The 24,411-nt window shown below is 33.7% G+C and overlaps 1 protein-coding gene across 1 annotated transcript in view; it reads left to right on the top strand.

Annotated features, from left to right (window-relative positions):
• The window catches only part of CSMD1 (CUB and Sushi multiple domains 1), a 1,067,119-nt gene extending 1,043,253 nt beyond the window's left edge, over positions 1–23,866 (top strand). Inside the window, exons 63-70 of the mRNA XM_059468452.1 lie at positions 2,667–2,778; positions 3,831–4,010; positions 5,679–5,723; positions 9,781–9,942; positions 10,939–11,051; positions 11,835–11,922; positions 18,445–18,577; positions 21,180–23,866. Coding sequence (XP_059324435.1) covers positions 2,667–2,778; positions 3,831–4,010; positions 5,679–5,723; positions 9,781–9,942; positions 10,939–11,051; positions 11,835–11,922; positions 18,445–18,577; positions 21,180–21,339 — 993 coding nt within the window. The 3' untranslated portion in view covers positions 21,340–23,866. The remainder of the gene's footprint in view (positions 1–2,666; positions 2,779–3,830; positions 4,011–5,678; positions 5,724–9,780; positions 9,943–10,938; positions 11,052–11,834; positions 11,923–18,444; positions 18,578–21,179) is intronic.
• Positions 23,867–24,411: the final 545 nt, after the last annotated feature.

Below are 24,411 nucleotides of genomic sequence, written 5' to 3'. Positions count from 1 at the left end.
AACAACTGAAGACCTGTGTGATTCAAAGGGCATGTAGTCCTTGACAAAAAAGTCAGCAAGTGGCTTTTTAAATTAGAAATCCATGTAATATTTTATTCAGTCAGAGAAGATAAAATTATTCTGTGTTGTGTCCAGGTTCTCTGTGATGAATATCCTTTCTATAATTTCCAAATTCCTCACAGGTGGTTAGTTCAACGAGTGAGAGGCAGAAAAGTGACTGAGGAAATCTGAGGAAATAACCTTAGATGCAACAATGACCAACCCTCAGTCATTATATAGACTGATAAACTTTATGTGGATAGATCTTTCAGGTATAAATATGTGTGACTGAAATTTAAAATAAGTTCTTTTTGGGCTTGCTGCTTATTTCTGAGCCTAGGGCTGTGTGCCCATTGTGACCAAATTAGTAGAACTGTTTTCCAAAACGTCCTTTCTGTAAGTTCCTCTGGTTCCTCTCTCTCCTGCAATTTTCTGTCTTTTGCCGCTGTGGCTGTCAGCTCTTTTCTTCACCTTCTGCTCCTGCCTGGCTCACAGATACTGAGGCAATAAACCCTGAGCCACATCCTGTGGCCTTACCCAAGGCCATTCTGCTTCCAGTAATAGGTGCAGCTGCCTTTCTGATGTCTCATCTTGATCCTGTACCTGTCCCCATCTTCTCTTTAAAAACAACTCCAATCTTTGCACCTTCTTTTAACAGGGGGTTGTTTTCTTTTTTTCCCCGTTTTAACTGCCTCACAATTGTCTTTAATAATTGTACTGGCCAATTCACTGTTCTACTGTCTGTTATTCATGTCTATATAGACTGATCTTCTCTTCCCATTCACCTCTAGAGGCCATTGTAGGTCTTCCTCTGTTGAGCATTAAGTCTTTCTCCAGTATGTGTTCACTCTCAGAGCGGCTAACTTGTACCACAACATGGAGACTTCTCTCTAGTGGCTACAGAACTAGATTTTGGGGATCTTCATACATTATTCATGGACTTCCTGTTTGTATTACATAGCTAAGCTTTTATAAAACACTTTTCAGCAATCTTTCCTCATTATAGTACAGTGTGATGATTGGCAGCCAATTTTTGTAGGGTTTTCCCATCCACCAGCATCCTGTCTTGCCCCATTCATTCTTTGCCTTTTGTGCTTACCTACAGTGTGACTTTTAAATAGCCCCAATGTTTTTCATCCAAGTATTATACAAAGAGTGTGCTTCTTTCATTTTAAATTTTACCAGTAGAATGAAAAAGCAGTATAGCTCTTTAACTACCTTGAACCTCTCTTACTTTTTGCTTGATCTTTTGGAACTCTGAAAAAAGATTTGCATCTCGTTATTACTGACAGATAGCAGAATCGGCACAAGTAAGATGACTTAGACTCAAGACTAGCCACACACTGTTCTACTACCTGTGAAAGACATACTGCATGTCCTTGACAGGATAGAGAGAATAATATGTTTAAAAAATAGTTAGAAAGGCATAAATCTACAAAGCCATATCACTAATATGACCTTTAAAAGCACCAGTGATTTTCCCAAGCTACACCTGGGAGAAGTGGCGTGCGTTTGCTCAACATCTGTCACGATAAGCAGGTTTATATAATTGAGTGTATAGATAGCAGGTAGCTACTTTTGAAGATGCTAATTTATAATTTTCATTGAAGTCCTTCTATGACATTTGCAGTGCAGAGCTATCTGCCTTTCTATAACTGCAAGCTCTTACTAATACACTTTGATCACTGCTCATTTGCAACTTGTCTGTGAGATATGTTACTTTATAAAAGTAATATAATTTCCAACAATGTGAATTTTGTCTAATTTATTTATTTATTTACTTATTATTGACAAGATTATTTTATTCAAAACAAAAGTAATGCTTTACTGATTAGCCTCATATCATTAAATTACTTGGCCCGGAGTTACTTTCTGGTTACTTTTGTCAGTACCATCAATATGTTCATTTTACTAGAACTCTCCACACAATCTCTTTCTCATCTCAGGAAAATTCTTTCTCACCTGCAATTTTGTTTGTAGTTTTCATGCATTTCTATTCCCAGTTGAAATCTAAAGAGCATTTTCTCAGTTATTTTTACCTTTTCTTTTGAGAAAGGTCATATCATATTTGGCCATAGGAATGTTTTTCATGATTCACTCTGCTAGATGAACATCTCAAATAAAACTTAATAGTAATAAATGCAGTGTAAGAAGTTTTCACCTGGAGTTTTCTCTAGTGAATATATTTGTACATTAAACAGTTATTTATAGTTTTTTTCTTTTCATTCTACAAACCTTCATACTTAGTCAAATTCACACAATGAAAAACCTTTGAAAGTGACTTTATGGTCTATCAAAATATATGCAGTGACATACAGGAAAGAGAGGCATCCCAGGCATTTAGTTTGCTTCTCTCACACTGAAAAACTAATCAGCAGAAATGTATGAATATAATGATTTTCCATGTGAACAGTCAGTATTTTTCCACATATTGCTTTTAAATAAGATCATGAAAGAATCGGTTTTTCAACTATTTCATCATGGTAAAAAAAAAAAAAGTGTTACTCTAGAAACTGTAAAAATAGCCAATTTTATTTTTGAAAAAAACTGTATTAACTTAACACTCTTGATATCTGACTACACACAATAAATCCTTCTTCTGCCTAACATTCTGGTTTGATCCTTAGGTTGGGAGCACAGTCTATTTCAGATGCAGAAAAGGTTATCATATTCAGGGATCTACCACTCGTTCTTGTCTTGCTAACCTAACCTGGAGTGGCATACAATCTGAATGCATTCGTAAGTCTGGTTTCTATCCTAACTTAGAACAGGGTGCAATTATAAGAGTTACAAAGTGATAGATGTGGAAATTCATGACAAACTATTTGCTACAAAGATGGGTTGCTTTATCTAAAACATATTTTTAAATGTTTTATTTGTTGCTATTCCCTATTCAAAGACCAAAGGTATATTAATTTGAAGGAAGGTTTTTCAGATTTTTTAAATGAAATTCACAACAATTTTTTCAGTTTTACTCAAAAAATCTTTTATAGTTAACCTCCTGCATTAGCTACTTTAATTAAGCCAGAAATATTTTTGTTTGTGTAATGGATTAATAAAGAATGGAAAGTGACCTGAAATATACATGGAAATATTTTGTTGCCTAGTATTTTGTGAATCATAAACTAGGACTCAGCAAAACCCATCTTTCCTGGGCTATGCATGGTTATGTAAATTACTTACAGCTCTGTGTGATTTGGAGGACATCAAATAATTATTGTATTAAAATACAATGACCTAAGCTGAAAGTAATTCATTAAAATGACCTTAGATTCTTATCCTCTTTTAAATTAACTTTTGGTTGTTGTAAGTGAGTACCATGTGGTACAAAGAAAGAAGCATACTGAGTAACCAAATCTGTTATAGTTAATGCCTATGACAAAACGTTCTTGTGGAACCTTTATTTCAATTGAATTGTATTTATTTATCACAGTAACCACCCTAATTTTCAGAACACAGACTGAAAATTATGCTTGAAGCTCTGACAGTACAATAATTCACAGGACCAATCATTGCATCATGTACAATGGCACGTGCTTCCCCTCGTTTTAACTGTTTTCTGATTCCCAGCATGATTTGATTTTGGTTTATTCTTTAAAATTACGCAATAGTATCATTTCCATCCCTCAATAATATAACTATACACTGTGAGTGTTACTTTTACAAGTAACAGCTACTTGACATTGCTAAAAACTATCCAGAGTTGCCATGCATTTATTTCAAATTGGATTGTCTAATTCTATGGAAACTGCTTACCACTATGTTTTCTAACTGTAAAAACCCCTTTGCAGCTCATGCTTGCAGGCAGCCAGAAACACCAGCCCATGTAGATGTGAAAGCAATAGATCTTCCTACTTTAGGGTATACTTTGGTGTATACCTGTCAGCCAGGATTTTTTCTTGCTGGTGGATCAGAGCATCGGACATGTAAGCCAGATATGAAATGGACAGGAAAATCACCTATTTGTAAAAGTAAGTCATTACTCAAGTGATTTCTTGGATCCTACTGGGTTTGAATTAATCTTCCATGAATTTTTTGTTTTATTTAGTAGTACTAATTTTTTCCACTTACTATTTAATGACACGCATGGAACAACAGCTTTTATTTTATGAAAGAAATAGTGAAGAAATCAAAGTGAACATAACACCTAGAACTTTTGGAAGAGGAAAAGGTGTGCAAGTGCACAGACACACATACATCTTTACCCTTAACAACAGTTAACACAACCTAAACAATATTGAGTACTACTTTAGCTGCATTTGTCTTTATGCCACAGTTTTAAATAGTATTTCAATGTATTTAGTGCTTAATATATGATTTTCTATAAGAACAAGAAAAGTTATTTAATATCCTAGCTTTTAGATTCATGCAGGTATACTTTTAGTCTAAGGAAATTGTATAAATTAAAAATGTGGAAAAAAAAAAAAAGGAAAAAGGTCTCTTCACTATAATCCACTTTTGTATCACTGTAGTGATAAAACTTCCATAGAGTTTTCTAGAGTAAATCCAAGTATACAGTTATGAGGTCTGAATTTGTTCTTCACATGCAAATGAACATGGCTGTTAGTTCTCAATTAATAGGAAACAAAACAAAAAAAATTAGAATATGAATAGAGGAAAAATAGATGCCATGGGAAAGTTTTTGCAGTATGATTTTTAATTTAAATATAATAAAGTGTCCTGAATAGTTATGATGTTTGAGCAATATTTATTTTTCTTTAATGTATGGGCAGACTTCCATGATTCAGCGTTATCATTTGGTCTACATATCAGAATTTATCTTTATTCTGTGTGTCTAAAGGATGATTTTTCATAGATACTGTATCATTAATAATTTGATAAAAAATTATTTTTTGGGTTTTTTTGTTTGGGGTTTTTTTTGTTATTTTATTTATTGAAGATAAAATACAGTAAAGATTTCTCTAAAGTTACAGTCTTTAGGTACAATTCTCATTGAGAATCCTATACTTTTTGTACTTTCTTAGCACATGATCAGTCGAATTAGTGAATTTCTGCTCCTAAAGAGAAAAAAAACCCTAATATGTAAGACCAAGTCTTCCAATGGGACACTATCCTTTCTAATGTGCCAAATGATGAGTCCACAACTTGATCAGGATCAAGGGACATAACTTTTCTGAGTGTACCAGAAATATAGCGAATTGCACTTTTTAATTCAAAAATTTTGACCCTTTCCCATGATATCTGATCCTGTTATATCAATCAAGCTATCTGGCTCTTGCTGGTTTGTGTCATAAATGCATCAGTCTTTCCTAACACAATTTTTACTATATTTAAAATACTATTATTCATAATTAGATATAGTATTGTCCCTTCTATAAGGCTCTCTTTTATAGCACTGGGACTGATATAAACATTTTAGCCCTAAATGTATGAGATACTTAGCTAGCCAGACAGTTTTCCACAGTAAAGATATTAATTACCTAAATTATTTTCTGATATTTTTGGGCAAGTGGATAGGTTAAACATGTAAAGTATCCAAGTTATTTCTGTTTTAAAAGTGAATCTATTGGATAAAAGATGATTGCATCCAACAGGTATTGTTTTAACATTTTATTAAAAAAATACAAAATCCACACAAATATGTTCATGAAAATGATAATTTGTCTTTTTACTTGTAGGTAAAGGAGTGAGAGAAGTTAATGAAACAATAACTAAAACTCCAGGTTTGTATACAAGAAGAGCTTTAGATCTAAATAAATTAAATTGATTTACACCCAAGATTGTTATGGATAATAAAACTATTTCAAATATTTTAGTGAAGTATTTGTTACTAATTTCTAAGGAATATAAATGTTGAGGTCTTTCATAATAACAGGTGACATGTGAAACCTAGACAATGAAATTCTTTCACAAAGAACTTTCTTAAAATTTCTATAGTGCCAATTTTGTGAATTGCACAAAATCTGTTCTCAAACAGACAGAGGAAGTTTATTACAGAAACCTCAGATTTGATGTAGTGTTATATCAGAGAGATTGCTATAATGGAGAGCCTTATAATGACTGTATACTATAATTGCAAGGATTAGTTTCATTCAAAGTTCTGCCCTTCACATTGCAAGTGTTGTAAGATGTATAAAAACCCCACCCCAAAGCCAGTTTTGGAAATATTCTTGGCCATAATTTCACATAAACTCTCCATGTACTCCAATATAAAGTTTCCAAAATGGTGTGGACCAGCAGACAGGTGGCAAGGCAGGCAAACATTAATGTTTGTACTGTTTGTACTCATGAACATGTATGCAGTTAACCTATTCCTCCTGCCAGTAACAAAATACACATATGCATCTGAGAAATCCTCATTCAGAAAATAAAAGTCCTAATTTTGTTTATTAAATTATTCAACAATAAGCAGAGTTGTCACAAAATAAATGAGCTTGCAATTCTTTATTTTGATTTTTAGCAAAGCTGCAGGGAAAATAAGATTTATGATTCACACTCATGGCAATTCACAGAAGGACTCTGTAGAGTAGATGGGATAAAAAGGTATTTCTGCTAATAATTAACCTTTCTGGAGAGTTATTAGTGAGAGTGTCAGGTGAATCCATAAATGAGTTCTTCTGAAACACATTACTTCTACAGACTCACAATAAAAGAAGATATAGTGTTTGTTCATTGTAATCAATATACAGTCTTCCTTTTTTGGAGGCTTCACCTCACCAAACCCCTAAGGTATGCATTAATCTGCTACCACGCAGGTTTTGAAGTTTCAGTGCCAAATTAAAATGTAGACCTAGTTTCCAAATATATTCACTATGCAGAGTGTCAGTATAAATTCACATAATATCATGTCCTTTATAATTAGTTTTTATAAGTACTATTTAAAAGGTATTAAAAAAGAATTAAATGCTGTTATTGAAAGTGCCAATAATAGTAAACAGAAAAGTGAAACTGTAACAAATACCAGTAATTAAAAAGTTTTAAGTCATTTTCAGAAAACAGCTGTGCACTATTATTATGTGGTTTAAAATTGTTAATTCTATTTATTATAGAACATTAGGTATTTTGAAAAACTTTCTTTACCTTGTTATGTTGACTTTTGATACAATCTGCTTTGCTACTATCTGTATTTTGAATAGAATTAAGTTAATATTGGTAAACTACAGTTTCTGTAACAGAATAGATTCATGTTCTGGGTTTTCGCCTTTAGACAACTGAATGCAAGTTATATTTATTGGTTTGTTGGGGGTTTGTTTGTTTGTTTGTTTGTTTGTTTGGGTTTTTGGCAGAGCTAATGTCTTCATAAGCAATAGTGAACATTTTTACACGACTAAGTTGCAACTAAAGGATTCTTACAATATCCATGTGAGAATTAAGAACTGTATTACTCTGTTTGGTTTCCACTGTTTTCACTGCTTTATATAGCCTTCAAAATAATATTTAGGAATCTGTTTTAATGAGTAGCCATGGATTTCCCAATTGTCATGTCCTGAGAACAATCAATGCAGTCAGTGCAGCATTAGAATACTAATAGCCAGTTCATTCTACTATTTTGCATTTGCCCACAGGGAGTGGGACCTTGTAAGTGCTCAGCACAATTGTCTCAGAGCCTCTCCAAAGCAGCATCCATGGGGACTGCAGCACTTATGTTTTAACGTTTAAAAATCATGGCTGGGGAAGCAGTAATACAATTTTTCCCTCCTGCTGATTCTGTTCATCTGCAAAAGCAAACTCTGTAAATACTGAGTCAGTAGTACTATTTTGAAAAGTTTAACAGCTATTATTGATAGAGTTGTTAGACAAACTATGTTCTGAAGATGTAATGTGGTGAAAGTATGGAGTCCTTTATGAAAGTATGGCATCCTTTATAAAAATCTTACATAGTACCTCTCTGGGTGATACCACTAATAGTAGATGTTCCCCTTCATTAGAATATTTCAGACACACAACTTTGGTTAAAAATATAGACAAATAAAAATAATTTTAATATTTCTTTTTAGAATACCAAGTTTCAAATTTAACTATGTCACTAATTTAGAAGAAATGAGTAGGGAGAATATTGAAGTGAAGGGAGACGACCATCCGGTTGATGCATCGAACTCCAATTCATTGATCGATCAGCCACTTTATATAACAGTGTTAATTAACTTCATGCATATTGCAAAATCCAAGCTCATGATAGGTTAACAGAGAAAACTCTAACCACTCCTTTTGTTTTACAATACCTATGATTGTTTATTAATAATAGAACTAGCGTTCCCACTGTGATATGAAAGGTTCCCAAAACTTCCATATCTGTTCCCAGGGAGCTATCTTTTCCCAGAGAGCCCAGGGACAGAGTGTTTAACTTGTTATGGGAAGACTGTCTGAGAACCTTATTGTTTATAAAGTGATGCTTGAGAGAGCCTAATTGTTTATAGAATCAAGCTTGGGAACTGCTTTACAACTACCTTTTACTTTTCTCTCAACTGTATGCCTTCATGGCCTTTTTCTTTAAGCCATGCTTGAACCAAACTCTCCACAGGAGAAGAGTCTGAAAGACCCTTTACAGAATCCATGTATTTGCAGAAATTATACAAATTCTAAAGACTGTGACATAGCAATTGAAATGTAATGCTACAGATTTTTGGTAGTAAGTTGAGGTAACTTTGTGTAATGCCCCCCTGACTTTTACTTAGGAAATGGATCACTTCCAGTTATTCAAAGCCATTATGCTCAAAGCCATTTAATAAGTCTCTGCTCATTTAGAATCCAGTGACAGAACCAATAACATGCTAATGATGTTTTCAAATCATTCCACACTGAGCTTGAACATCTGCTTGTGACTTTTGCACGACTTTAAGGCAAAAGATATGGAAGAAGTTATTTATCCTTTACTCAACAGCTAATCAGCTCTCTGATTTTCAGATGTCTTGCATGTCAAGTATTATTGCCCTGGGTTTCTTTTTTTATTCATTTTTGCAATAAGTGATTAGGTAGAGGAGGAAATAGCTATGGAATTTTTAAAAATGGATACAGAGAATACCTGCACTGATGAATTTCCTTCAATAAAGACAGCTGCTTATATGTGCTCAGAGTTTGACAAAGTGCAAAAAAAAAAACCCCAAACAATTATATAATTTAATATTTTAATGAGAAGAGTGTTGAAACACTTCTAATGTCAGTCTTTAGTTATTTAGAAAGTATCATTTGTAGTGGTCATGGATAGTAAGGGTGAATTTTAATACTTGCTAGGGCTGTCATTTTGTCACGATATGATGTGGTTAGTTAAACAATTTAAAATATCACATCTAATACCTAAATAATTTTTTTCTGTAGAGAGGAAAGATACCAATCACATAAAATAAATAATCCAAATGCATATGCCTCCAATAATTCATGCTTCATATTTTAGGATTTTTACCTCAGATAGTTCAAAATGCAGGAATCTCTGGTTTCAGAATACCTTTTCTTTTTTTTCCTCATACCTTAAAGGTACAGGGCTTTAGGGGAGGAGTCTGTTGTTTTTCATAGTCTTGAGGACTTTTACTGAATCACACAAGCTATAAAGTGTGAGGTTATTTGAGAACATGTATCATGATGGGCAGGTGTAGTATATTACAGGCAATTGTGTGGAGACGTTATTAGATATATTGTCAGTATTGTTGCTCAAAATTTTGCTATAATACCTCCTTAGAACAGTGTATAGATTTCTAAAAAAATTATGAGCATAAGTATGGCTAGAAAGATTGTTATTTCACTGTAGTTTACTTCTGTGTTTCTTCCCCCCCCACTTCTTTTTAGTTCCTTCAGATGTGTTTTTTATAAATTCGCTATGGAAAGGGTTTTATGAATATTCAGGAAAAAGACAGCCTGCTACTCTCACTGTTGATTGGTTCAATACTACAAGCAGCAAAGTGAATGCCACATTCATTGAGGCGTCCAACATACAGCTCAAACTATCAGGTAGGTTCAGAATTTGGTATTAAAGAAGTTCTTATATTTTTTTTAAATCTGTTCAGTTTTGATGCATTTTCATTCAAATGGAAAATGAAACAAAGACTTTATATTTTTGCTAAAAATAATTTTCTTTTGCAAAAGGAAACACTTTAATGAAATAGCTTCTGTCACTTCATGTGCGATCATCCATCTATTTAAGCCATTATATTTCAAATAGATATTGAGAAAGGGTTCATTAATCTCAGACTGTTGGATAGCATTGGTGTGTTGAACTCACAGGAAATACTGAAGTAGCAGACAAAATGTATGTAGGCATATTAAGAATTGCAAAACTGGAAAGCTCAATTAATCAATATTGATTAATATCTACCTTAAAACAGTGTGGAATTAATAATGGCATAGCATAATCTAGGCATAGATAATTAAATAACATCATAAATTATGCATACCTTATAATCGACATCATGCTTTCCTTTTTGCTAATGTAACTGTAGTTCAGAATTAGCCTTTCACCACAGTTCTATTGAAAAGAACATTATCAGCTATCACTATATTTTAAGGTCAAGAGTTCAGAGAGAACTGCAGTAGATGGTTGCCAAAGAGGAATTTTTTTTAATGCAATACTGATACCTACTGTAGCAATATACTGTAGTGATGTCAGTAAAATCCATTTTTTCCCAGATCAAGGAAATTCCAGGAAAGTAGTTCTATCTGAATTTCTGAAATACAGTGTAAAAACACAACTGCCCTATTCTGTATAAAATTAAATGATAGAGATCTATCTTTGCATATTCTTATCAAGTATGGTGAGGCAAAAGACCAGTTAAATAAGATCCAGCCTTAAATCTTGAGGTTTTTCATGTTACGAAATTCTTTTATTACAGAATGTTTTCTACAAACTCTTTTAGGTCAAAAGTGACATAATTAGATTTTAGGGGGTATTTGAACAAACTGGTTGAAGATTTGTTTAAAAGGTATGTCTTGCCTCCTTTATTTTAATAGGTGTTTACAAGAAGGAAGAAGCCCATCTGCTCTTGAAAGCTTTTCAAATTAAAGGACCAAGTGACATTTTTGTAAGCAAGTATGAAAACGACAACTGGGCACTAGATGGTTATGTAAGTACCCAGGTTGCCATGGATAAAGATGACTGAGATTAAATTCTGAAGTAATTTATGATTATCTATGTAAATATATCCATTTTTTTGTCTTATGAATATGTAATCCAGCACTCTGGATCTCAGTGTAGAGATTGGATTACCATTCTCTTTCAGAAATATGCATACAAGCTTCTATCTACTGTACTCTGATTAGAATTTTTAGTATATAAAAGGGAAAGTGGAGTGAATCGGCATATTTTGCCATGGTTTTGCCTTGTTTCCTTAGATGGGAGTGTAATTTTACCCTTAGTAATATTGTTCTTTATTGGTTTTGTAAATAGCTCACTGTAATAAAAGTACACCTAATCTTGAAGGAAAACAGCTTTTTACACTTTACATTTCTTCTTTCTGCCTCATGATACTTTCTATGGAAAAAAAGTTTTAAATCTGACAATTCAGCAGGCTTCTATATCTGCGTACCAATTCAATTATGATATGGCATTTCAAAAATTTTAAAACCCAGCTATATACAGGTATATATAGGTATTTTTAAAATACCTGTAAATTAAATTTTATAGGTATTTCTAAAATATTCCAGGTGTTATTTTTAATACCATTGCAAATAAATAAAATAAAACATTTGACATGATAAATATTGTATCAGCATAGAAGAGTCACTACTATTTTAAAGGCTAAGTGTGAAAATCTGTGCTCCATATTATCTAGTCTGAGTCACAAAAAACAGGCTGAATGTTATTTATTAATTTCAGAAATCCTTTTTTCTGTTTCAACATATTCTAGGTATCCTCAGGGCTTGAAAGAGGAGTTTTTACTTATCAAGGTGATATACATGGAAAAGACTTTGGAAAATTTATGCTCCAAAGACAAGGTACATGCTTTCATAGATCTTAAATATGTATCATCTTTTGGGGTCTTGCAAGAATGAATTCAAAGAATTACTCAGCTATTTAGATGAACTAGGCATGTTTATTTTACACTACTCCTATTACAAAACATAACCATATATGCATATTTGAAATATACAGTTCAAATCCTCATTTAACTCTTCTTAACACATTACTATCACAGGTTTTCAAGTGTAGCAACCTAAAAAGTACAGGATGCTTTTAAAGAGAATGCCATTTCAATCACTTGCATTTGTTTTTGAAAGTACCAGGGATATTATGCAATGCAAACACATTTCCTGCTTAAATGTATAAATTGTAGTCAGAATCATATAAGAAATTAAAAGGACAGAATCAACCCTAATTTTAACAGTGTCATTTGGAGAGTCCCTGTTGCTGGTGAATGTTTTCAGAATGTATGTGTATTTGGACAGAATTTTACTTTACTGTCAAAAATATTAAGTGTCTGAGGTATGTATTACAGCTATGGGCTCAAGTGCTCTAGCAGCTGGTATAAGACTAGTTATTTTGCTCATAAAATAGTTTTATCATAAAAACTAAAGTATTTACTTATAAAATATTCACTCATAAAACATTTTTGGCAAATACTGAGTGTAGGCATCTGCATTTCCTGATCCTGGAACTACAACAAAGTGGTCAAAGCACAGTATATACACAGAAAAGTACTGGTTTAGGAAGAGGAGACAGCCTAGCTGATATCTCTATGACAGACTGTATGTACTTTTTATAAATTGCCTTGGTTCCATCAGCTTCACTGCTGCTGTACCCAGTGCTCTTTAGAATTCCCTTGAATCGCTTTTGTACTTGTTTGCTCTCTTAAGTACTGTAATAGCAGTTATGCTGTGGATTTGCTCATCTTGGCCATCTCTTAAATTGCTTAGTATGTTTAGTGACTAGGGGCAGAAACCCATCTCTTCAGAGTCCCAGCCTAAGAACTGCCAATTATTGAAGCCGAATACAAATTCAAGCTTCAGAATAAACTCTTGTGTAGGACAGATTACGTGGCTGCCTGTACTTTCATGTAATCTTTACTACAGTATATCTAAGGTGCTTTTACTTTCTGATTTTAGCTATCATACTGTAAAAGCAGAGCATCGACATTTGTTCAAACACGTTTCTGTTGAGCAGCCTTTGTTATCTTGAAACAGTAAGAATGTGGTTTGTTGTTTCTGTTTGGGGGAAATGTATATTTGTATTTGCTATTATTTTAAGCAAGATAAAAAATATATCCATAGTTTGCCAGCTACCTAAAATAAAAGCTTGATTCTATGTGAAATTAATAACTCATAGTGGTAATTGAAGAATAAGCACAAAGTTAAACAGTTAGAGAATTCTCTGGTGGATATATTCTACAGTAGTGGACAATATTGCTGATATCACCCTTTAGAGCTGTGATATAAGAGATCAGTTTGTATAAGGCTAGTAAGGAGCTGGAGTTAATCCAAGTTAATCCTGCATTCCTGGACTGAGGATCTCTCATCTTCAGCTTTGACATCCTGGTAGAGAGCTTGCTGCAAAGGCAGACACCATCTCTTTTACAAGATTGCTAAATAGGCACTGATTTTCTATAAATTGCTTATTCTTTATTGAATAATTAAGAGCTAAAAGGAAACAGCAAATTTCCATCCAATACATGTCGTATTTGTCAATACCCTCTTATATTCAAGTGCAATTTGCTTTTGTTTTTAAATCTATTCTGTTCATGAATATTTTGCTGAAATGATGACCTCGTATATCCTCTGTCTGAAGACTTAACATATTTCTGATTTTTAAGTTTAATTATTTACTGCCTTTGCAGTAAGCCAAAAGTACACATAAACTGGTGCATACATCAAGCAGTGTGAAATTCTCCATCTGCAAGCATATTTCAAAGACAGCATTTATGGAGAACTACTTGGTCAAATGGGAAAGACCAAGGTATTTTATTAATAATTTTCTATAACACAATGCTAGAAAAAGACTGGTCTCAGTGGGTATCACAGAATCACAGAATATTCTGAGTTGGAGGGGACCTGCAAGGAAAATCATGTCCAGCTATTAAATGAATGACTCATACAGCAATCAAACAACTGAGTATGCTCATTCTTCGAACTTAGTGACATGAAAACAGAAAGAACTTTTCTTTTTTAGTACTTTTTATCCTCTCTCAGAAGCAATTTTGGTTGTAGCCTGGGAAAACAATGTGAAGGACAAAGAGATCTGATATAAGTCTGTTTAGAGAACTGGAACTGTACCTGAGTCTTCTTAAAAGGCCCAAGTTGTGACACTAAATTATTTAACCTCTTTTGTCCAGTAATCTAATTTCTGAGGGCTTTTTGTTGTTAAAGTTGCTGTTAGGTTATAGCAACTTGATTTTTTAAAGGATGCAAGTCTGTGGCTAAGTTGAGTTTCAGCAATTGCTGAGTGCCTATGCTTCAACACTAAATTTATAGAAGATGTTTATTCTAAAATCTGTTCATTTCAATCTGGACACTTCTTCTAAAATTGTGTAAAAAGGTGGCTTTGTGAAAAGAGAAACCTTCTACACAAAATTATTATTTTCCTATGTTTATTTTCTCTGGAGAAATAAAATGACCCACCTTTTTGCTTTCCTCTAAGTACTTTTTGACTTGTCTAGATTGATATAACTATTAACAAAAACCGAAATATGCATAATTAGTTTGCATCTGTGTTATATTAGATCAATGGCTGTGGAATACACATCCATTACTGGAAAATTAATCAACTCTTAAAAGTGTTGAATATCATGAGATGTGAATTTTAAATTTCATTCTATAAATCGTCCTTCCTCTCCAGTTCATTTCACAGAACATCATCATTCACAAGAAAACTCTACATCTAAACAGGGTACTGAAAGAGTACCCTGAGAGCTCCAGAGAGAGCTCCACATTAGCTAAAGCACAAACAGATATCTGGAGTAATGAGCTATGGAACTGTTATTTAACACATCTACACCCAGTGAGGCACCTATCCAGAGTCCTTGCTGTCCAGCAGGTTCAATCAGGTGAAGAAGCTCCAGCCCATGTTGTTCCTTGGAAGCTGCTGATTTTCTTTCTGTGTTGGTACTTTTTTCTCTTAAATCCTTGACCTGCTAACCATCCTTGTCTCAGAAATTGCTTTTAGGCATGTCATTGTACTTTTCTTAATCTTGCATGGCTTTTGCTGTCACATTTTCTCTGATTTGAACAGCATTTCTCTTAGTAAGACTGAGCCATGCTGTACAGATGCCAGTCAACTGAAACCCCGAGCTAGGAGCCATAGGAGAAGTGCATATGATAGATCCACATAATGATAAGAAAATGTTTTTTAATCAGAGAATCATGGAATGGCTTTGGTCAGAAGGGTAGGATTGCCACCATGAGATCAGGTTGCACTGTATTTTCTTTTAAAAAGTATTATTTTCTATTAGGTATAAATGAAACACTTTTCAATCACCTCAAGAATAAAAATACACAGCTTGTACATTAATGAATGCACTGGGTGTTATTAAAATTTGAATTCAGCTGACTGCTGCTGTTTTAGGAGGCTAAAGCCCAGTTATTACATGAACTGTTAAATAATCCCAAAAACATTTATAATCTTACTGATCTTCCCTCTTTTAAATAACACATTTTCCAGTGACAAGATATGGCTGTTTTAATGAAAAGTAAATAAAATTATCTTTTGCAAACATTTTGTATGTATATTTAAGTATTTCCCCTTTTCTATTTTTAGATGTGGTAGCAACTACTACCTTAGTTTGGGCAGTAATAATGCTGTCAGGAGAATGAGAAAGTTCACATCAGGATATGTTTAATCACAAACAGATCTGAAAATTATTATGATGAGTAGACTAGACCATGTTGAAATTATACTGAGTCTCATACATGACTGAAATTCAAATTATGCAAAACTGCAGTGAAGGTTTTCTTCCTAATGAAAAGCACATGCAATGCAGAATCTGAACGTGGTCAACTCAAGGTTGAAACTCTCCAATTAAAGCTTGTAAACTTCAGTCAAAAATGTCTAGTTTGTTACCTTAAGTGTGGTACTTCAAAAATTGTCGAGATACAGAATATGTGATTACCTCCACTAGAAGTCTTGTGTAAAGTATTAAATGTGAATCAGATATCCAACATAGATAACTTAAAAGAAACTCTTTATGTGTAAATTTGTGCCTGATTTTAAATCTTGAGCTACACAATACTTTTTAAAATTAACTAAATAAACCAAAAAGGTCACACTGAAAATTGTTTTTTTATAAATTTTATAGTTTTTCTGTTGCTTGTACATTAAAATATATCTATATATCTATCATATGTGGCATGATGATAGCTTTGAGATAGAATTTAAGACTTCATTGATCACACATATTTCTATTTGAAATTTGTATAAGAATTTAAATATTAATTCCAGATTTTTTTTGGTGTAAGTTGACTTCAATGAGTTTAACAATTTCCTTATTTTTTATTAATTACTCCAAATAATTGAAAAAACAACTGGAGATTGTGGTGGTATAGGATGAAGAAAGTGATAACTGAATGTGTATGTTTCGTTGGGTTTTTTTTTAGAGTCTGTCACTTCTTCTAACCAATAAAAAATATTTAAATCAGTACTTCAAAACTTCTATTAACTGTTTGGCCAACTGTAGTTTGTCTGTTTTCAATTTAGACAAGTTAGAGGATGCCCAGTACATGTACCATGCAGAACAAATACATAAATTTATGCCAAATATATTTCCACAGCTTGAGTTTTGGGACAAGTACTGGATTACCAAATCCCAAGATTTTTATAAAATGGTTGTGTTCTGAAACAGTTCAATGTTAAGAGCAGTATGATGAAGTTCATAACATGATCCTATCTACCACAATAATAGGTTTGTTAACTAGAAAAGGTTTTCCTCCACCAGTTCTGCAGAGAAATGTGTAGAGAAGTCTAAAACATGACAGAAAATTAGGACAGTGAAAAATATTTTAGTGCAATATTTTGTCATATTTTAAGTGATCAAATGTAGTAATACTGAAATTCCTAGGGAGGTTGGCTTCATTTTAAAGGCCACTTAGTTACTTCTTAAAATTTAGTACATTTTTTTAAATTAAATGTGCCAAAGCTAGTTTAATATTGACACTTGAAACATCTAAGATTTGAAGATGTCTCACAGGAAAAAAAACTTATTTGTCTTTTCCATTGAGCTTGAACTGCAAGAAATCATAGAATTGTTAAATTATTTGGGTTGAAAGAGACCTTAGAGATAATTTAGTTCCAAACCACCTACTGTGGCCAGGGGTATTACTCACTAGATAAGGTTGCCAGTGCCCCATCCAGTCTGACCTTGAACACTTCCTGGTTATTACTTTTCTCTCTGGTTTTTTGTTTTCTCAGTTTTTGAACTTGGATGTTTTAGTAGACTGGTGAAATTAGCATAGTGTCCATGTCTCTACTGTATAACTGGTTTGCACTAGAGTCCTAAAAAGACTGATTGATGCTGCGGCTGTCAAGGAGTTGTGGTGTTTGAAACACCCTGTACTGGTGGTTTGGAGCATTTCTGAGAGGTAAACAGTAGTGTCCCCTGTTCTTCTCCACTCTTAATAGCAATAATACCCCAGAATATCAAGCACAGATACTTGTCCAAGCCTGATCCTCTCTGCGCATTTCCTCTATCCTAGTCTTCCTTTCTTGAATGGGACCTATATTGCTTTCTGAAGAGCTGTGAGTTCAAACTGGCAACATGAAGTTGGATCGCAAAAAACCTTTTATTCCTATAAAATTTTCTGTATTTTTCATCATTAAATTGTCTTTCATCCTTCACATTTTGAATTACCAAGGTGGTTGACTATTTAAGCAACTTAGCGATGTGTCTCTTTACACTGATGAAAAAATATGTTCTGCAGAATGCTTTACAGTCCAGGTTATCTGCCTGTCCACAACAGGAGCCCAGCGAGGCCATGCCACAGGCCACTGCATTTGCATTCTCTGCACTGTTCTATCCACAGCTGCTGGAGGGACGTGGACACAGGTGCAGGCTTGGGAGGGCTCCTGAGCAGAGCAGAGCCACTGTTTTATTGCAGTCACCTCCATTTTTCCTTCCTTGCTCTTGTTTGTTGTGGTCTTGCATTGCTTGTTGTTTCCAAGATGAATATTAAGACTGCTGGCATACAGTACTTTTGCAGAATTAATTTGTTTTTTAGAAGTTATATGGCTTAACTTTATTAAATTGAGTCATCATCAGATTATTATGTCAATAATCATAATTATTTTACTTGCTGAATACTATTTTCAAATAATTTTGATAGTTATTGATATATCATGAAGTGGTATTAACATTATTTATACTATGATTCTGCATGCTATTTATTTCAAGTTTTTAAATATAATTATTTCATCAAGACATCATCTTCTTTAACTCTTGAATAAAAAGGATATCATAAGCTAGATAAGATGGGGATTTTTTTTCTCCTCATAGATAATGTGGAAATTTTATTTCTGCCCATTTTGTTTCATTTCAGGTCCTTTAAGTGCAGACACAGACCTTTCAAATCACTATTATGGTACAAACAGCAGTTCAGTTGCAGCTGCCATCCTGGTACCATTCTTTGCTCTAATATTATCAGGGTTTGCATTTTACCTCTACAAACACAGGTATTGTAAATATTATATATTCAATAATTTAATAAGTTTTTAAGTTTGATTTTGATAGGTAACTAGAGAACACAGTGCTAAAAGCTTTTAGGAACATCTTTGCTCTAGAAAGACAAATATTTCTAGGTATTCCCATGAAGGAGTTCAGTGTAGGGCAGTTCTTAATGGTGCACATTTTGAAAAATGAGTTGCTCTATTAAGGAGCAAAAACCTTTCAACCTTCTTGGTTCGTTAGGCTGAATCAGATTGAAATCTGAGGTCACATGTTCTATGTTTTCATTTTAATGCCTTATTAAATTGAATGTATGCTGCTTCTTTCAAAAAGCTTATTAGTACTAATTATACAAGCTGAAAAATCCATAAATCCCATGAGGGAACAGCCCATAATGCAACTACTTATAGTATGTGCTGAGTCAGCTAATGATTACTATAAGAATTGGCACCACTTCAGGTCATATGAATTTTTTCTATGGCCCTAGATAATAGAATAAATCCAACAATGTTGTCTGAATTCTGGTTTGAAGGCTGATATCTATGTATCCTCTGAAAATTTATTCATTCTGAGAACTATTTGCAAAATAGTATATAACAGGAACATGCTTTTTAAACTTTTGTACTATAATCATGACACCAAGAGTATTTTGTGATTGCAAGAAATCACACAGACAATCTGAGGTCGACCAGTGCCCTACGATGCAGGAGACTGTCTGCCCTCCTCAGCATTAGATGGTTTGGGAAAAACAAATTGCCGTGGGGCTTGAACTTGGAGACTGCAGTTAAAAATGATGCATGTCCTGAAATGTGGTATAGCCTTTTGTTGACAAAAACTGCTCAGGAAGAGCTGTCAACTATGTCTTCAAACTTGATATTGTAAGATGCTTTTCTGATGCCTACAGGCCTACATTTTCAGACAGCTCCTGTTCTGCAGTGGTGGGGGGAGCTTTAAGAGCATCATGAAAGCCCAAGCATTTGGACCTGGAGAAGAAATAGAATGAAAAGGGAATATTGCTTAGAAAGAGGAGGCAAACTCATAAAAAATTAATTTTGTGACACAGGGGTACATTTTGTAGTTTATCCAGTGAAATTTTTAATGCCCTGCAGGAGCAGTAGAGATATGTATGTATTTAATAGAGATAAAACTCATTCTTTAGACAAGCAGCTATAATCCTTCTGTTAATGGTATGGCTGGTGCAGCACTGCAGTTCTGTCAGCATTTGAATTATATTTGAGATAGGAGATGTTTCTCATAACTTAATATTTCAAATAATATTTTTCCCTTTCTTCTATATTCAGTGAATTGCTTGCACTGAACTGCAGGTTTTAGAGGCGATATAAGTGTCATATTGCCATCAAAAAACTAACAAGTTGATTAGTGAGGTAAATTAATTTTAGGTCAAACTTTATTCTTTTCAAAAGAAAGGATGTTCCAATGGAAAAAGAACAGAATCTATAAGTTTTGAAGGGTCTTTCTTGCAATTACATTAATGATCAGAGTAACAACATGAAACTTTCAAAATGATGCAATGGTAGTTATGTCCCTAGGGGATTTCTTTAACAGAGAATTTGAAGGTCTTAGGATACAATTTTATGGATGTTTCTGCTGTGCTATCTCACACAAACATCATCTAATTAGAACCAAGGTTGTTAAATCTTTTTTACACAGTTATAGCTGTTATCTGGCTGACAGGGATTACTTCAGGAATGAAGACTGCATCCCAATTTTTCTGAGCAAAATTAAAATATATTTAATTAATTTTAGTTAGGAAATGTCCTAGTTAGTTTCTAAGATTGTTTAGAAGTTATAAAATTAAAATAGGCATAAAAAATATTTATTAGTAACAAAATTATTTCCATGTTGTCAATTTCCACTAGTGATAACTTTCAGTGACAGCTTTCCCCCATCTGCTACCCAAAACAGAATAATTTTATAAGAAGAACTTGACTTCCAGAACCCTTTTCTGAAATTATATAATAAGATTATAAATTGTTTTATTAAGCATATTTTGCAGTCTTTTATCTCCTTTCTTGCCTTATTACAATTACTTGTATAAAACAATATACTGAACTTATTATATTTCTTTAGATACTTCTAGATACTAAGAGATTTAAGTTTAAAATATTAGTACATAATATCATAGGATATCACTTTCTAAATATATAATAAAAACCGCACAGTTCTGGTTTATTTTTATTTAATTATTGTCTTAATTTGTTCTAACAGAGCTTTGCATAAAAATGTGAATGTTCTTGAAACTTTGATAAATCTTTCATGGTAAGAAAACACTATCAAAAAGAAAAGATTGGTTAGTTTCAGTATCATTTGATGCTGAATTGTCAACATTTATGGGAATATCAGTCAGGATTTGATCAATCTGATTACAGGTGTTTGGATGAGGTATTTAGCAGTGTTTATTGTTGGTACAGAGGTAGAAAGACATACTGTGGGAGATCTACCTGGAATAAATGGAATTGCAGACACTTACCTGGAGGCTACTACCACTAGCAGTGCAAGATATTGTGGATGCTTGCTGTTGTATGTAGACAGAGTGGAAATATTAGAATGTCTTATTGCTGATAATAATTTCCTGTCTTTCTTTCCCAGAACAAGACCAAAAGTACAGTACAATGGATATGCTGGACATGAAAACAGTAATGGACAAGCTTCATTTGAAAATCCCATGTATGACACAAACTTAAAACCCACAGAGGCAAAGGCTGTGAGGTTTGATACGACTCTGAACACAGTTTGTACAGTGGTATAGCCTTCAGTGCCCAATATGACTGATTCATAGCCATACCTCTGATGGACAAGCAGTAATTCCTTTGGTGCCATATACCAGTTTCCCTTCTCTTGGCTTTGCTGCTGTAATCTTTAACATCTTCTGTCAGCCTACATGCAGCTAAATTTTCTGGTAAAAACGTGTCAGTCTTCGGGGGATCGGACAAAGAATATTTTTTCATCTTAAAGTTGGATCAAAATGCCTGGCTGCATCTGCTTCAAACCAAGGCACACTTTAAGGAAGACTGCCAAGTCATGCCAATTTGTCATATTTAATGCCTCAGACTCTCATATTTGTATGCGGCTGAATGCCTTTCAATGTGTTCTTCTGGGCACTTGGATAAATCCTTTCAGTACTGTGACAAATGATAGCACCACAGATTATCCCCAGGAATATTCTGAAGAAATAAAGCTCTCTTGAAGAAGGAGACAGCCTTCCTTGAGGTTGCATACACTTGCAAATGCTTTACCATTGAAATCTTGCTAAAATTAGAAATACTTAAAGTATATTTTATTCATAGGGCAGTTTTGCCTATTCCCCAATCAGCCGTTAATATCGCAAAATATTAATGCACAATTTTTTTTTTGCACTAGGGTGTAATGGCTGACTGAGTAAGATACTGGTAAAAGTATACAGGGTTTCTACACGCTGTCCATTGTATATAGACATTCACTCACTCTTTGCCAAGCAAAACATTCCACAACAAATTTACTTGGAGTATTAAATTGACCCCCATGTTTAGCACCAGTTAAAATCTTGTGCTATAGAGGATAATGTTTCTTTTGTAAATTTTTAACTAAACTTAATTGTAAACATGATTACAAGTCACTGGAGACTTTCAGCCAGAACAAGAGCCCATTTCTAAGAAATTTTCATTGCCACTATTGTTTTCTTCTGAAATTGGTCATCAATCACCACTGTCAGTATCATACTATTTAACAGCAGGGGGCTTAGCAGCTATTGCTGCTTGCCATGTACAAATGTGAATAGTAATTTATTTTAGATAGCTCATAAAGCCTGTGAGCCTGTGCTCATAATACGGTCTTCCCCTTTGCATTTTTTTTCCATTTTTCCTTTAATATGACATCATTTTCTGATGTTACGTGGAACTAAAACACATCGCAGTAGCATAGAAAAACACAGGACAAATTGTCCATAAAAATGCTCATTCAGTTTCTACTTTGAACAAAGAGAAATATTCAACTATGTTTGCTTTGTTTATTTTAAATTTTATTAAACACACTGCTTGCTGCTTTTTTACTCACACAGTTTGACATAGATATTTATACATATAAAGGTTGAGTAATCATTAGTGTTTGCACAGAATTAGAGGTTTTATTGAATGAAAATAAACAATCAAAAATGCCATTGGGCAGATTAATTAAACTGAGTTTTAAAATTAGGAAATCATAGTAAATAATGAAGCAAAATCTGGTTTTAGTCATACACATTGAGTTCATATACAGGAAAGATGTTTTGCTTTTCTTCTAATTCAGGGCTGTTTTTTTGGATGCTGTTTTTTTGTTTTACTTTTCTGAACTTCAAAATTTCCTATTGTCCTATTGCTATCTAAGCCTGTTGAAAAGTTTTTTCTGAACTTCATATGTGTGTAGATCTGGCTGTTATACACAAAAAAAAAAGGTAATATAAGCCCAGTAACAGGTTTTTCAGCTAATGTTGCAGAATGCAACAAAAATTTCAAAGGTAACCCTTGGTCAGCTTAACTACATCTGTTAGATGAAAAATACCAGCAATATAATACATAATAATTTTAGGGCCTGCAGCTGTTATGTTCTTTATATGAGCAAGAAACTCTGAAGAAAATTTAATAAATAATCCTTTCTAGTCAGTTCCTTGTTAATTTTGTTTGTAGTTTTTTGCTTTCTTTTTTTGTTTTTTTTTTTTTTTTCTGAAGTTATTGTGCAGTAAGTTTCATTTAGCTGTCGCATCTCAGAGTCCTTCACATTTTCTGAGAAAGAACAGTCATCAGGTAAAAGTTATCCTGATCCTCCCCTGCAGAGAGGCAGTTGCTTGGCAAATGAAGAGCTTCTGTAGGAACAGTGGGCTAGGAAGGAGGATATTGTCTGAGTAAAGTTTCTGACAGGTGTTAAAAATTGACATTACTGCATTAAAACTCTTTCTGTAGTGGCAATGACAGAAAAAAAAATGGAATTCTGAAAACAAAACACATACCTTTTATTGATGAGTTCTAGTCCTGTCATTACAGTGTATGCTTCAGTGCCCTGTCTCACTATGACCACCAAGGAATGTGTTGGAGGATAAAAGAGGACAGTTAAGACCATAGTTTGGTCTTTTGTATTAGAGCACCCAGATTCCATGAATCCATTATCCAGTGGTTCATTTTGAGAGGTAATGTAACAATTGCTTATCCTGAGTGAGTGCTCTTTGATCAGGGACACTCAAAAGGACCACACTTACAAATTATCCTAGGTCTGCTTGGAGTGTTGATTAAGGAGCAGCCTCACACTGGAAACCAAGCAAAACCAAAGTATTGCAGTCTAATCAGTTCTACCCACAGCTTTCAAATTCCTCTCCTTCTTCACTGTGTTTGAGTCTTCTGTTCAGGTTGGATCTCCTTCTCCTGAAGTTATCATACAGAGGGCTGTGTATGCATGCACTTAGATATGGTGCTTCTTCAGAGTGAGGCTCTTAAGATGATGTGCAGTGGCTGGGTAATGGCAGCCAGGAAATCTTTTTTTTTCATATAAATGCAGAAGACTTTTCCCCCAGCGTTGACCAGATCATTATGACAGGCTAATAATACATGCTATATTTTTTTAAAAAAAAACAGGTTATGTGCTTCAAAGCTGTTAAAAACTGCTGCTTGTATCACACATCTTGCCTTTCTCCAGGCTAGCTGCAATAATTTTTTTTCTTGTGTAAAATATTTTGTAAACAAAAAAGTTGTTATTAAAAAATAAAAAAAAAAAGTGGGGGATGGGGGTGGGGGGACTGGGGAGAACGCCCGCATAATGACCAAGTCAATCTAATTTTCATTCCCACTATTCCATTCTGCCATTTCACTACATGCTG

Source organism: Ammospiza nelsoni, chromosome 3 (assembly GCF_027579445.1).
Source record: "Ammospiza nelsoni isolate bAmmNel1 chromosome 3, bAmmNel1.pri, whole genome shotgun sequence".
Lineage (NCBI taxonomy): Eukaryota > Metazoa > Chordata > Aves > Passeriformes > Passerellidae > Ammospiza > Ammospiza nelsoni.
This window is presented reverse-complemented; position numbering and strand designations above follow the sequence as displayed.